Source organism: Moschus berezovskii, chromosome 10 (assembly GCF_049115385.1).
Source record: "Moschus berezovskii isolate FMDL1 chromosome 10, NW_MosBer_1.0, whole genome shotgun sequence".
Classification (NCBI taxonomy): Eukaryota; Metazoa; Chordata; class Mammalia; order Artiodactyla; family Moschidae; genus Moschus; species Moschus berezovskii.
The window spans coordinates 69,069,488-69,084,173 of NC_142469.1; the positions used below are offsets into that span (position 1 = coordinate 69,069,488).

The 14,686-nt window shown below is 36.9% G+C and overlaps 1 protein-coding gene across 4 annotated transcripts in view; it reads right to left on the reverse strand.

Moving 5' to 3' along the window:
• The window catches only part of ZNF292 (zinc finger protein 292), a 95,175-nt gene that overhangs the window by 24,020 nt on the left and 56,469 nt on the right, over nt 1–14,686 (reverse strand). For 3 of the 4 annotated variants that reach the window (XM_055433772.2, XM_055433771.2, XM_088840729.1), the window contains one exon: nt 14,328–14,463. The exons of the other annotated variant lie outside the window; for it this stretch is intronic. In XM_055433772.2, the coding sequence (XP_055289747.2) occupies nt 14,328–14,463 (136 nt within the window). The remainder of the gene's footprint in view (nt 1–14,327; nt 14,464–14,686) is intronic. 4 annotated transcript variants of the gene reach the window in all.

Here is a 14,686-nt window from a genome sequence, read left to right on the forward strand (position 1 = left end):
TCTTTAGCTAGTTTGCCTACTACTTGTTAGAATAGCACTTTAAGTAAAAGAGCTGTGAAGTAGCAGTCATTTTCAGAGGAAAGTAATTATGTATTCTGAAGCTCATGGTTCAGATGGATCAAAAGTAGATTACATTTAACGCTCTATTCAGAACCTCCCCTTAGGGGAGGGAAACTCACTCCCCACATTACCCCTCCTCCTTCTCCATTTTCCTTTTACCTGCTTTCTTTTCCCTCATTCCTCTATATGTTTCTCTATTTCTCTCCACTCCAGGACATGTTTTCTTTACAAAGTTATAACAGCACATCAAAGATTATCAGACTCCTGAAAAAAGCTTTATCTTTATCCTTGAGTAGCTGCTGCTGCTGCTGCTAAGTCACTTCACTCGTGTCCGACTCTGTGACCCCATAGATGGCAGCCCAACAGGCTCCCCTGTCCCTGGGATTCTCCAGGCAAGAACACTGGAGTGGGTTGCCATTTCCTTCTCCAATGTGTGAAAGTGAAAAGGTAAAGTGAAGTCGCTCAGTCATGTCTGACTCGTAGCGACCCCATGGACTGCAGCCCACCAGGCTCCTCCGTCCATGGGATTTTCTAGGCAAGAGTACTGGAGTGGCTTGCCATTGCCTTCTCTGCCTTGAGTAGCTAGTCACATCAAATTTCACTCCCTACCCTGCTTTCCGACCCCCATCCCAGAAAACTGTAAAATACACTGAATTTTACTTGGGTAGCCTTTTTATCTATTTTCTGTGTATTTATGTACTTGGGAGGAAAAAGCAGGTTTTTACTACATTCAAGCCTATCAAGAGATCTGGATGACCTACAATGGCAATGTAAATGAGTGATATTGTCAGTTCAATTAAAGTAACAATGGCCTTCTTTCCATAAAATGTCACTTACATAACAGTAAAAAGAAAAACATGAAAGATAATTAATTTTTAAACTATTACAATATGTAAGTTGAGTATTTGTGATAAATCTTTATATAAATATTAACTGATCATGAACCATACACCATAATTTAGGACTAGGTCCTGGATTCCCCCCAAAGTGGAGTCAAATCTATTTACTGAGTGTCAATCTCCACACACAGATTTGCACATAATTCCCCTTGCAGCACCTCCAGCTAGCTGTTTCACAATCATCTCAAACTCTGCATACAAAAATATCTATACCACAATACATGTTATAAAACTAGAGAACTAAAAGGTGGTATGAAAATTTTCCTCTTCTGCCTTGTTCCTCCTTCTTCTCCTAACCTACAATCCATCATACAATCCTGTCACTTCCAACTCCTAAATACTTAATCCCATGCATTTTTCTCCACCTATACACCTACCATTCACCCACTTCTCCCAGCCCAAACTGTTACTCTCTCAGACCACTCTGTTGCATTCTGCTAGTCTTTCTAACACATCTCCACTAGGACTCAGGATGCTTCCTCCCCCTCTCCCCGAAGAACATACTTAACTCTCCTTTCCTAGTTAAAATATCCAAGTGGTTTCCCTTTGTGTTCAAACGGTAAATTCCAAAATTCCCATCATTGCCTTCATGAATCTGCATCACCTATTCCATTAAAAAAATTTATTTTCTCTTAAAATCGATTCAGCATTTGGGCAAGAAGTAAAAGGCACCCAAAATAAAAAGGAAGAAATAACATCCTCTGAATGCAGATGGCATCATCTTATAGGTAGAAAATCCTAAAGCTCACACACACACAATGCACTAAATAAATTTAGTGAAGTTGCAGGATATCAAAATCAGAACACAAAAACAAGACGCATTCCTATATGCTAGCGATGAACAAACTGAAAAGGTAATTCACAAAACAATTCCATGTATAATAGCAACAAAAAGAATAAAGTACTTAGTACACCCTACCAAGAGAGTGAAACACTTGTACAGTGAAACCTATAAACACTGGGTGTGTGCTAAGTTGCTTCAGGTGTTTCCAACTCTTTGCAACTCTATGGAGTGTAGCCTGTCAGGTTTCTCTGTCCATGGCCTTCTCCAGGCAAGAATACTGCAACGGGTTGCCATGCCCTCCTCCAGGGAATCTTCCCAACCCAGGGATTGAACGTGAGTCTCTAAAACTGGTAGGTGGGTTCTTTACCACTAGTGCCACCTGGGAAGCAAACAGCTAATTTGAATGAATTTGAATTCATGTCGCTCAGTCATGTTCAACTCTTTGGGACCCCATGGACTATACAGCTCACCAGATTCCTATGTCCATGGAATTCTCCAGGTAAGAATATTGGAGTGGGTAGCCATTACCTTCTCCAGGGATCTTACCGACCCAGGGACTGAACCCAGGTCTTCCACACTGCAGGCAGATTCTTTACTGTCTGAATCACCAGAGAAACTCTGAAAGAACTTAAACATTACTGAAAGAAATTAAAGAAGACACAGGGAAATGCAAGGGAACCCCATGTTCATGGATTTGAAGACTTAATGTGGTTAAGATGTCCAATAACCCAAAGCAAGCTATGGATTCAATGAAATCCCAACAAAACTAGAATGGCTATTTTGAAGAGATAGAAAAATTGACCCTAAAACTCATATGCAATCTCAAGGAATCCCAAACAACCAAAACAATTTTGAAAAAGAACAAAGTTGGAGGTCTCACACTTCCTCACTTCAAATGGGACTACAAAACAATCAAAAGTGGCAAAAAGACAGGAATACAGGCAATGCAACAGAATAGAAAAAGCTCAGAAACAAACCATCATTAAATGATCAAATCCAATACTTCGGCCACCTCATGCGACGAGTTGACTCACTGGAAAAGACTCTGATGCTGGGAAGGATTAGGGGCGGGAGGAGAAGGGGATGACAGAGAATGAGACGGCTGGATGGCATCACTGACTCGATGGACATGAGTTTGAGTGAACTCCCGGAGCTGGTGGTGGACAGGGAGGCCTGGCATGCTATGATTCATGGGGTCGCAAAGAGGCGGACACGATTGAGCGACTGAACTGAACTGAACCTTCAACCAGGTGGCAAGACCACTCACAATAGGAAATGACAGTCTCTTCAACAAATGGTGCTGGGTAAACTGGATATCCACATGCAAAAGAATAAAATTAAACCCTTATACCACATAAAAAAATAAATTTGAAACGAATTAAAGACCTAAATACCCAAAACTACAAAATTTCTAGAAGAACTCAGTGGGGAGAAGTTCCAAGAACTGGACTTGGCAATGATTTATCAGATATGATACCAAGGGTTAGCCAAGAACAAAAACAAAAAAATAAGACTACATCAAAGTTAACTTCCTACATAAAAGGACAGAATCAACAGAGTAAAAAGGTAACTTATACATGGGAGAGAATATTTGCAAATTACATATGTGATAAGATTAATGTTCAGAATATATAAAGAACTCCTATAACTCAACAACAACAAAAATCAAATAATCCAACTGAAAACAGGTAAAAGACTTGAAGAGACACTTCTCCAAAAATGATATACAAATCAAAACTACAATGAGATATCACTTCACACCTGTCTCAGAAGGGCTATTTTCAAAAACACAACAACAAAACAAAAAGAGAAAATAAATGCTGGTTGAAGATGTAGAGGAACTGTAACCTTTGTGTCCTATTGATAGCACTATAAAATGATACAGCCTCTAAGGAAAACAGTCTAGAAGTTCCTCAAAAAATCAGAAACGGAACTACCATGTGGTGCAGCTCTCCCACTTCTGGATGTCACAAAAGAAGTCAAAGGAGGGTCTCAAAGAGACAGTTGCACTCCCATGTTCACAGCAGCACTACTCACAAGGGCCAAGAGGTAGAAGTAATCCAAATGTCCATCAACAGGTGAACTGATAAATAAATGTGGCATATACATATAATGAAGTATTATTCACCTTTAAAACAGAAGGAAATTCTGTCACTGTTAACAACAGTTATATTTGGAGGACATTGTGCTAAATGAAATAAGTCAATCAAAAAAAGGTAAATACGTAGTATGATTCCACTTATATGAGGTATCTAAAGTAGTCAAAGTCATAGAAACAGAAAGCAGAATGTTGACTAACCAGGGACTGGGAGTGGAGTATGGGAAAAGGAGGGAGCTATTGTTTAAAATCACTTTTGCAAGTGATAAAATCTTTTTGCAAGATTAAAAAAGTTCTGCAGATCTGTTTCAAAACAACATGAACATAGAAAACACTAGCGAACTCTTACTGAACACTTAAAAATGACTAAATGATAATTTTATTTTGTTTTTAGCACAAGAAAAAAACACAATAAAAAAATCAATTCAGCATTATTAGTTCAAAAAATTCAAATTCAGAAATTTAATAAGCTTAACACTTCCTTCACCCAACCTCTCACCCTCTTCTGGGAGAAAAAGCTAAATTTCAAGAAACAGCATTTTCACTGAAGATTTCAGAATTGCTTAAACTGCCTGCTTTGTCATTAAGCCTGAAACTTTATGATCATAACCGATTTTTGACATGATTGATGTAAAACAGAATTTATATAAATTTTTAAAATTCCATGTTATAGATTAATCCAGTAAGTCTCTGGGAGATAGTGGAAGACAGAGGAGCCTGGCGTGCTACAGCCCGTGGGGCTGCAAAGAGTCAGACACAACTTAGCAACCGAACAACAACAACAAAAGTAAGTATGTAACCCTAAAATTTTCTTGTGGAATAAGATTTAATTATTACTATTACATTTCGTTAAATTCTCATGTCTTTATCCATGTAACATGATAATGAAATCAGACTCATTAGAATAGAAACAATGAATTTTTCTAGGATGTTTAGAAAAGCCAGTAAGTTTATGTTTTAAAATCATTAGTAGTAAAAATAAAATCTTGGTGGTCACCATATATCTAGGTACTTAACAGCAGAATATAATTAAGGCTAACAAAACGCAAAATAAAACATCTGTCTGAAATGGGAAAGCGAACACTTCTACAATTTTACTGCAGTTAAATTCCATCAGCTTAATTCTATCCAGAGTCACTGATCCTCAATGATCTAAGTAAAACCTAAACAGAGGGCAATCTAATCTAGCAGTGATTTTTAAAAATAAAATCCAAAATATTCCATTTATTTATTTTTTATAACAAGACAAGGTCAGTAAGAACAAAAGAGAAAGCAAAAAAATTTTTTTAATTAAAAAAAAAAAAAGAAACAAGATAACCAAACACAAATGTTAGGAGAACTGTATTTCTTAAGCTTACTTAATGTATAATCTATAAGATGTTCTTTTTAGTGATTTTGTATAAGAAATATTTTAACACTCAAAAAAAACTGTCAACATATTTAAGTGTAGGTTTCAGAATCACCCATTTTGGTATTTCAAACATAGAATATACAGGTGAAGATACACACAGGCCCATAAAAAATACAGGAAAAGTTTCACCAAGTCAAAGAACTAGAGATTTCTATCTGAAAACAAATTCAGCTGCATATAATCAGATCTGGCCTCATTTCACTTGTTCTCTCCATCTCTTTCTTTAAAATATTATTACATCGTAATATGCTAATATCTGGTAAACCAAGCAGCATGTTTTTCCTGTTAATTTTAAAATGCAAAGTTTATTACTGAAATTTTCTCACAAAGCTCTGAAGGATTTATAAGTACTGTGGAAAATCTTAAGCTTTAGAAATTTCCTTTGAAAACCAAGGAGTTCAAAAAACAAAAAATGAACCACAGGGCTTAGGATTCAAGAAAGAACTGGCAAGCTGAATAAAAATACAATTTATGCAACAGCAAATTATTCCAAAATAGAAGGGAAAGGGCTGAAGGAATTCAGTGTAACTGTTAGTAGGGAGCTCTTTCAGAGTTTAAATTTTGCAATAATGACATATACAAAAAAAGAAAAAACAGCAGGCTCAAGACCAAGGATGCATACACCATGAATGTCAGCGCCTGGTACTAACCTACGCAAACTGTTATTAAAAAGGTGAGCCCTAGCTTACCAACTGGACTGCCCTAGTGGCTCAGTGGTAAAGAATCTGCTTGTGATGCAATCTCCTAGAAAAGTAAATGGCAACTCACTCTAGTATTCTTGCCAGGGAAATCCCATGGACAGAGGCACCTGGAAGGGTATAGTCCATGGGGTCGAAAAAGTATTGGACACAACATAGCAACTAAACAACAAGCGTGCCAAATAAGCTGGATATAATCAAATTGGTGGAGGTGGGTAACTTCTTGAGAAGGGTCTCTGCTCCTTGGGTTTGACTATTCATTATTTATGATGACAGAGAAAATGGTGGGTCTGATAATAACCTTTAGGTTGAAAAGGATAGAACAATAAACACAGATGGGAAAACATAATTTTCAAAATGGGACTTGAGGTACATTCTGTGAACTGTAGACTAGAGGAATAAATATATTCCTAAGAGTCTTAAAATACATTAAAAATATGACTTGTGAGTGTTCAGGGAAAAAAAAGTGACTGCTAAGAACCAAGAAAGATGCACCAAACATAAATTAGGTTACACTTCTACAAAAATTATCTCAAAATGTATCACAGACCAAAATATATAACGCAAAACTATTACTATGATACATCCAGGAGATAAAGTAAAGCGAAGTCGCTCAGTCGTGACTGATTCTTCGCAACCCCATGGACTGTAGCCTGCCAGGCTCCTCTGCCCATGGGGTTTTCCTTCTCCAGGGTCCAGGAGATAAAAGGAGAAAAATCTATATGATCATGGGTTTGGTGATTATTTTTAGATAAAACAACAAAAGCACAATCCATGAAAGAAAAAAAATAAGTTGGACTTTATTAAAATTTTAAACTTCTGCCCTCTGCAAGGTACTATAAAGAAAAATGACATGTCACAGAGTAAATGAAAATATTTGCCAAACTCCTATCTGCTAAAGGACCTGTGGTTTAGTTGCTAAGTCGTGTCCAACTCTTGCAACCTTGTAGACTCCAGCCTGCCAGGCTCCTCTATCCATGGGATTTTCCAGGCAAGAATACTAGAGTAGATGGCCATTTCCTTCTCCAGGGGATCTTCCAGACCCAGGAATCAAACCCAGGTCTCCTGCATTACAGGCAGATTCTTTACCAACTGAGCTATGAGGGAAGCCCAAAGGACCTGTACCAAACTATAACAACAAAAAGGAACAGTGGATGACCTAGAGATTGTCACACTGAGTAAGTCAGAGAAAGACAAATATCATGATATCGCTTATATGTGGAATCTAAAAAAATAGAGTACAAATAAACCTATTTACAAAACTGCAATAGTCATGGATGTAGAAGACAAACCTACAGTTACCAAGGGGGAAAGACGGGGAGATAAACTGGGAGACTGGGACAGACATATACACTCTACTATACATAAAGCAGATAAGTTAAAAAGACCTACTGTACAGCACAGGGAACTCTACTCAATACTCTGTAATGACCTACATGGGAACAGAAGCTAAAAAAGATGGCTATATGTATGAATGATTCACTTTCCTGTACAGCAGAAACTAACACAACATTGTAAATCAACTATATGCCAGTAAAAAATAAAAAATACCCAACTCAACTAAAAAGCAAAAAATAGAAACAGATCTTTCTCCCAAGAAGATATACAGATGGCAAATATTCATGTGAAAAGATGTTCAATATCATTTGTCTGTACAGAAACACAAATTAAACCAATGGGATATCATGAAACACATATTAGAATGGCTAAAATTCCCAAAATAGATAAAAGCAACTACCAATGAGAATCTAGAACAGCATGCAGAATGATATAGTTTGGGAGCTTCTCACAAAGCAAAATATATTCTTACCACATGACCTAGCAATCTTTCTCCTAGGTATTTACCCAAATGATCTGAAAATTTATCCACAAAAACTTGTATGCAAATATTTATAGCAGTTATAAATGCCAAAAACTGGTAGAAAACAAGATGTCTTTTAATAGGTGAATGGATAAACAAACTGTGGTACATTCTTACAATGGAATATAATTCAGCAACTTTTTTTTGAATGAGCTATTAAGTCACTCTAATACATAGATAAATATTACATGCATATTGTTAAAGGAGCGAAGGTAGACTGAAAAGTCTATAAACGTGGATAAGTAACTGTCATCTTTTCGGGAGAGGGTTGAACAGGGGAAGCACAGTTAATCTTTTTTAGGAAAATGAAACTATCCTGTATGATACAGTAATGGAGGATACATGATAATATGCATTGGTCAAAACCCAAACAACTTCATGGCATGAAGAAGGACTCCAAAGGTAGGCAAATTTGAAAATATGATTTAGGAGGTTGCAAAGCCCAGGACAGATTGTAGAATATTGCAAAAGATTCTGTCTTATAAATGTAATGAAAAAACTTCACTGAAAGAGATGGGAGAACGGGCTGCTCACCTAACTTGGGATGAGAAGTCAGTACGAATATGGAAAGAGGAACTCTGTACACTTTTAAAAGCGGTTTTCCACAGGGGTATAGGTTATCAATTCCAAAATCACTACATGTACACTAGGAGTAAGTAGTATTATATGGATGATTAAGTAATATGTGGATGGTCTACGGTAAAAGAAGCAAGTCTGAAAACACTACATACTGTATGATTCCAATTATATGACATTCTTTTGAAATGAGAGGTTATAGATAAGAAGAGACGGTCAGAATGATCCAGGTGCTGTAGATTAGAGTTGGAGCCATCTGTATAAACTCTCACATTTAGTTTAATATCGATAAAACTGGTTATATATACAAACATTTATAAATATGTGTACATACACAGATTAATTATACCTACATATATTTTTTTACTCTGTCTGCTGAGAGTTCCTGGAGGCAATGACACCTCAGTAGGAATGAGCACAACCAGTTACCAGGGCTTGGCTCCTAACACTATTCTCCAAGGAACTAAGGTTCCTAGGTTCCTTGGAGAAACAGCTGATTCTAGGACTGGGGCAAGAAATACGCAGAATAAACCTGGAGCATCTTGTAGAAACAGAAAACAAGGAAGTACTCAAACAAAAACATAACCCACAACCATGGGGCTATGTCAAAGGGACAGAGAAGTTAACTTGAAGAGTTCCCAGTGGCCAAAGCTGAACAACCTGATCAACAAAATAGTGTTGGATTATCACCAAAGCATAAAGTAAATATCAGTGAGTCCATACTAATTAAACAAATAGATAAGGAAGAAAAGACAAATCTCGGGCTTCCTTGGTGGTACAGTGGTTAAGAATCCGCCTTGCAATGCAGGCAATTCCAGTTCGATCCCTGGTCTGGGAAGATCCCACAATTAAGTCCAGGTGCCACAACTACTGAGCCCAGGCACTGCAACTACTTAAGCTGGCAAGCCTAGAGCCAGTGGTCTGCAACAAGAGAAGCCACAGGAATGAGAAGCCCACACACCACAACAAACAGGAGCCCCCACTCATCTTAACTAAGAGAAAGCCCGAGGGCAGTAATGAAGACCCACCACAGTGCTTATTTGGCAGCGCATATAATGAAGACCTACCACAGCCAAAAAATAAGTAATCTTTACAAAAGAAAAGACAAATTGCCTGTGGAGAACTCCAAACAATCTGGGTAGATACCGCCTCCTCAAGGAGGTAGAGCTTAACTCTCCATCTATATGCAGTGTGGGCTGCATATAGTAACTTCTTTCCAAAGAGCAGAGCATGGAAAGGTGGAAAAAGTAATTTCACAGTGGAAAAACCTGAAAGACACACTAGCTCAGCCAGGTGACCAAGGTTAATACCAACAGCGAAGAATTCATGTTGGTTATAGGTACCTTTGGTATGACAACAATGGCACTGTACCTCAGTGATCTTCCTCCCCTAAACCCATAAGCCAAGTACTAATCACGTGAGCAACATCAGACAGATCCCAACTGAGGGAAATTCTACAATACTCTTCAAAACTGCCAAGATCATCAAAAACAAGGAAAGTCTAAAAATACTATCATGGCCAAGAGGAACCTAAGGAGACATGATGACTAAATGTAATGTGATATCCTGGATGGGATCCTGGAACAGAAGGACAATAGGTAAAAACTAGGGAAATCTGAATAAGGTATGCTGCTGCTGCTGCTGCTAAGTCACTTCAGTCGTGTCCGACTCTGTGTGACCCCATAGACGGAAGCCCACCAGGCTCCCCCGTCCCTGGGATTCTCCAGGCAAGAACACTGGAGTGGGTTGCCATTTCCTTCTCCAATGTGTGAAAGTGAAAAGTGAAAGTAAAGTCGCTCAGTCTTGTCCGACCCTTAGCGACCCCATGGACTGCAGCCTACCAGGCTGCTCCATCCACGGGATTTTCTAGGCAAGAGTACTGGAGTGGCTTGCCATTGCCTTCTCCGGAATAAGGTATAGATTTTAGTTAATAGCAAAGTATTGATATTGGTTTATTAATTATGACTAATAGATCATACTAATGTACAATACTATGAGTTGGGAAAACTGGTGTGGAGTATTTAGAAAACTATTCTAAAATAATTCATTTAAAATATGATTAAGTCAGGGACTTCCCGAGTGGCCCAGTGTTTGAGAATCCACCTTGCAATGCAGAGGACACGGGTTCAGTCTTCTTTTGGGGAACTAAGATCCCACATGCCATGAAGCAACTAAGCCCCTGTACCACAACTACTGAGACCACGTGCTCTGGAGCCTGTGAGAAGCACTGAAAGATCTCGCATGATGCAATGAAGATTCCATGCACTGCAACTAAGACCAGACACAGTCAAATAAATAAACAAAAATATTTTTTAAAAAATTAATGTCAGACTAACCTCAACAGTAAACAATCTTACTTAATAAAAATCTAGCCAAATACCTCCTGTGGTCTTTCATCAGTGTCATTACAGATTAAAAAGGAAAGCCATGGACCAGACACAAGGAAACAGGCATATGTGATGAAACCACCATAATCAAAGGGCATTGGCTAAAAGACTAAAAGGAAACAAGAAAATTTCTATAAGTATCCCAGGGGCTAGGATTTTGGGTATGACCTTTTTAATGGTCGTTATCAAGAACCTGGATGACAACATAGTGTATGCTAATAATATCTGCTTAAACTTGGAAAGACAAAATCCTTTAACTAACAAAACCAGGATTTAACATAATATGGACAAACTGCAGAGGTAGAATGGATTTAACACAGTGAAATTTAAAAAAAGAAAAAAAGGAATACTTTGTATGCCAAAATACTATGTATAAAAATGCAAATAATTTGAATAGCATGTATTTTTTTTTAAATTTTTTGGTGATTTTAGTAACCTCACTGAGTTTCGAGAATGATAAGGCCACCCAAAAAGGTAATGTCACCGTAAGTCACACTAAGATGAAGAGGATGGAAGTGCCAATGACTTCAGAGCTGGCCAGATCGTATTTGGGGTTCACGTTAAGTTTCGAGAATTACACATGAACAACAAACAAAATACAATGAAGTCAGAAATCATGATTATAGACTTAAAATCACACCACGCCAGTACAGCTTTTAGTCCCTTTAGAGGGATTTGTACTTTGTTAGGTATGCATGGCTTTAGGGGTAGCACTAGATCCAAAAGAGAGCAACTCTAAGTACATAGTTTTTCACAATTTACACAATAAAGATTTTCTAATAGCAGCTATAAATGGAGTGAATTACATAGTTACCATTCTCTGTAAGTATTCAAGCAAAGGTCCATTCATTTACCAGTGAGTGATGTTTTAGAAGGGAGTTAAAATTGAGTAAAAAATAAGTGCCTTTCCAATTCTGAGATGATAACTAAAGAAAGGCACAAGTAACATGTAAGCCTAAAGTTCCTGTGATGTTCAAAGGACATCTACTTGAATCACACTGGTTTAATTATTAGAGTTACATTATTCTAGGATGCTAAAACCTTAAAGGGAAACCAGCATTTTTAATTGAGTACCACACACCCTCAATCCCTAAATCAAAGAACATTTCTTGGTTTTAGCTGGGCTTTGTATGTGTGCTGTCACGACCAACACTTTGCAATCCCACAAACTACAGACTGCCAAGGCTCCTCTGTGCATGGTGATTCTCCAGGCAAGAATACTAGAGTGGGTTGCTATTCCCTTCCAGTGGATCTTCCCGAACCAGAAATCAAACCCAGATCTCCTACACTGCAGGTGGATTCTTCACCACTGAGCCACCTGGCTTTAGCAGTTCTAAAATTAGTCAATAAAAATTAGTTATTTAAAATAAATCAGAATTAAGTCGATTATCCATTGTTCAAATACTACATCACAACTTCAAACACTTTGCTATAAACAAACTAACAAACATAGCCTATTACAGTGTACCTATTGCTGGCAGAGCTCTAGCTCTTCTTATCAAACTTGCCATAGGCCAGTGTAGGTTAAACCAAGGGTTTGGATATATCATATAAAAAGCTGAAAGTTCCACATGCTGTACAACTGCCCAATTTGAAAATGTAAATAAATTAGTGTATATGTATAAAATTTTAATTACTTCAACATATACTCTGACTCTATGTGATCACCCACAGAATAACTCCCATCAAAAAAGTAGTATAAATAACAGGGCCAAATAAAGATTATAGCTGCACAGTCTCTCAGTCATGTAACATCTCTCTGGTTACTTCACCAGTCATATTAAAATCTGGCTACCTACAGTCTATCTGCTACTGTAGAAACTCCTTTTGCTTTATAACCCAAATTATTCCAGTTGCTATGCCAGGTGAGGATCATGAAATAAAGTAGCACAGAGATGGGCAAAGACATTTGTTACAGAAACAATGTTAGGCACACTGAAACAAGAAAGGACACTGAGCACATATTCTTTTAAGGTAAATTTTAAATCTCTGCTAAGGTAAAGGCTCTATTTTTCTGTATTAGCATAATGTGTGAGTTTGGCAAAGATGCTCTTCAGAAACTGACCACAGACAAAAGGAATAAATCTTTATTTAAGCTAGGTGTGATTTTATTTTATTAGGCTGGGTGCAACACGGCATAATATAAAAAGGACAGAGCTGGGGACCTCACTTCAATTCCCAGCTCTACTTCACATCACTGGTAATGTGATACAGAAAAGACAGAACTAATCTTTCTGAGCCTGTATTTTCTCACCTGTAAAACAGGGACAAAAATAGATCCTACTTTTTCCACAGGATCATTGTGAAGATTAAAAGAAACCATGCAAATAATAGTGCATTTCAAACTGCAATAAGTATACAATGTAATTTTGTATTATTATTAATATATTATATCCAATATTTCTAAAGCTGAGAAGAGTAAAAAGTAGAATTATAGAAATAAAAACATAGTGGTGGTAATATACTGGGGATAAAAAATAATACACCAAAGGCAAAAAGCCCCTAAGACTCTCAACCTTTAAATGTTTTCTTATTATTTTAAATAATGAGGATCTATTTCTCTAAGGTCTAAGAATAATGTAACTTATCTGTGGAAATACACAAAGTGCAGTAATACAAATAAACTTTCAGTGAAAGCCAAAAAACACTGCTAAAACTATCCAGAAAGCTGCAGAAATGTTAAGAGGAGTCAGGTAGGAACACTCAGCTTGATGAAAAGTTTGGAGATTAGCTGAGAAGTCTTTTGGTAAATATCAAAGTACCAGAAGAGTTAACAAATGATGAGTTTACTCCTTTCTTCAGAAATTGCTATCACGTAGCAAAATGCCTAAGCTTTACCATCAACCAACAAGAAAAGCGACAATAAACAATGGAAGAAGCTTATTTATTTCTCTAGTTAAATACCTTGGGAAAACTTAGGGTGAAATCTGAGCACTTTCCTAAATAAACTCAAGAAAATACCAAAGATAATAATATGTGCTCTTCTTCACAGCACATACAATTTTTGAACTGTGAACATTAAGTGTTATACGTATTAGTGATTTAGCCATCTATCTAGTAGGATACCTGTCAGTTTGAGTTTAACTGGGATTTTTATTGCCTAAGCTCATGTAATAATAACAAAGCAGGATAAATTAAGTCAGAAAAAACTGTTTGAGAAAGACTACCAATCTTAGAGGCAGAAGACTTTAAGAGTTACTAGCATTAATTTCTTATCTATTTTGAGAAAAATCATTTCACTACCCTACTTTTGCTTCTCCACCTGTCAAATAAGTTATCAAATATAAGCTGGATGTTACAGAGGGAATTCCTCTGATAAAATAATGTTGAGAAAAAAACTGAGTTTCTCTGTTACCCTAAGATTACATAATCCTATAAATACATCTTCCCCCAATTAAAAAAAAAGGTGAAGGGCCTCAAGCACCTCATATAAAACTTAAATAAAATGGTCCTTCTTGGAATATTCTGGGATCATAGCAAAACAATTTTAAGTACTTATTTTCTCTAGTCTAATGATTCTTTTTTCTTTCTCTCTTCTCTCTAGAAAATTTACCTTTATCCTTATCCAATGGTTCCTGGGAAAGAATAGTGCACAGTACCGGGTTTTTCCACACCCCAGTCTCTTGAGCTAGAGTAGCTAAAAAATGCAATTCACAGCTGCCATTCTCCATCAGCTTTTCATGAGCTACCTATAAATATTAAATAAACATCCAAAGAATTACAACAGATTGTCAAAAGCAAGCTTATCAGCCTTTAAAAATAATACTAAAACTTTTGAAAAATAAGACTTTAATCTTAAAATTTTCATGTCACATTACCAAGTGCGGCATCCTTCTGATTTTTAAAGATGAATCTCAAGAATTATACTAATTATAAATTTTAAATAAAATATATTTCTAGAAATAAGTTCGT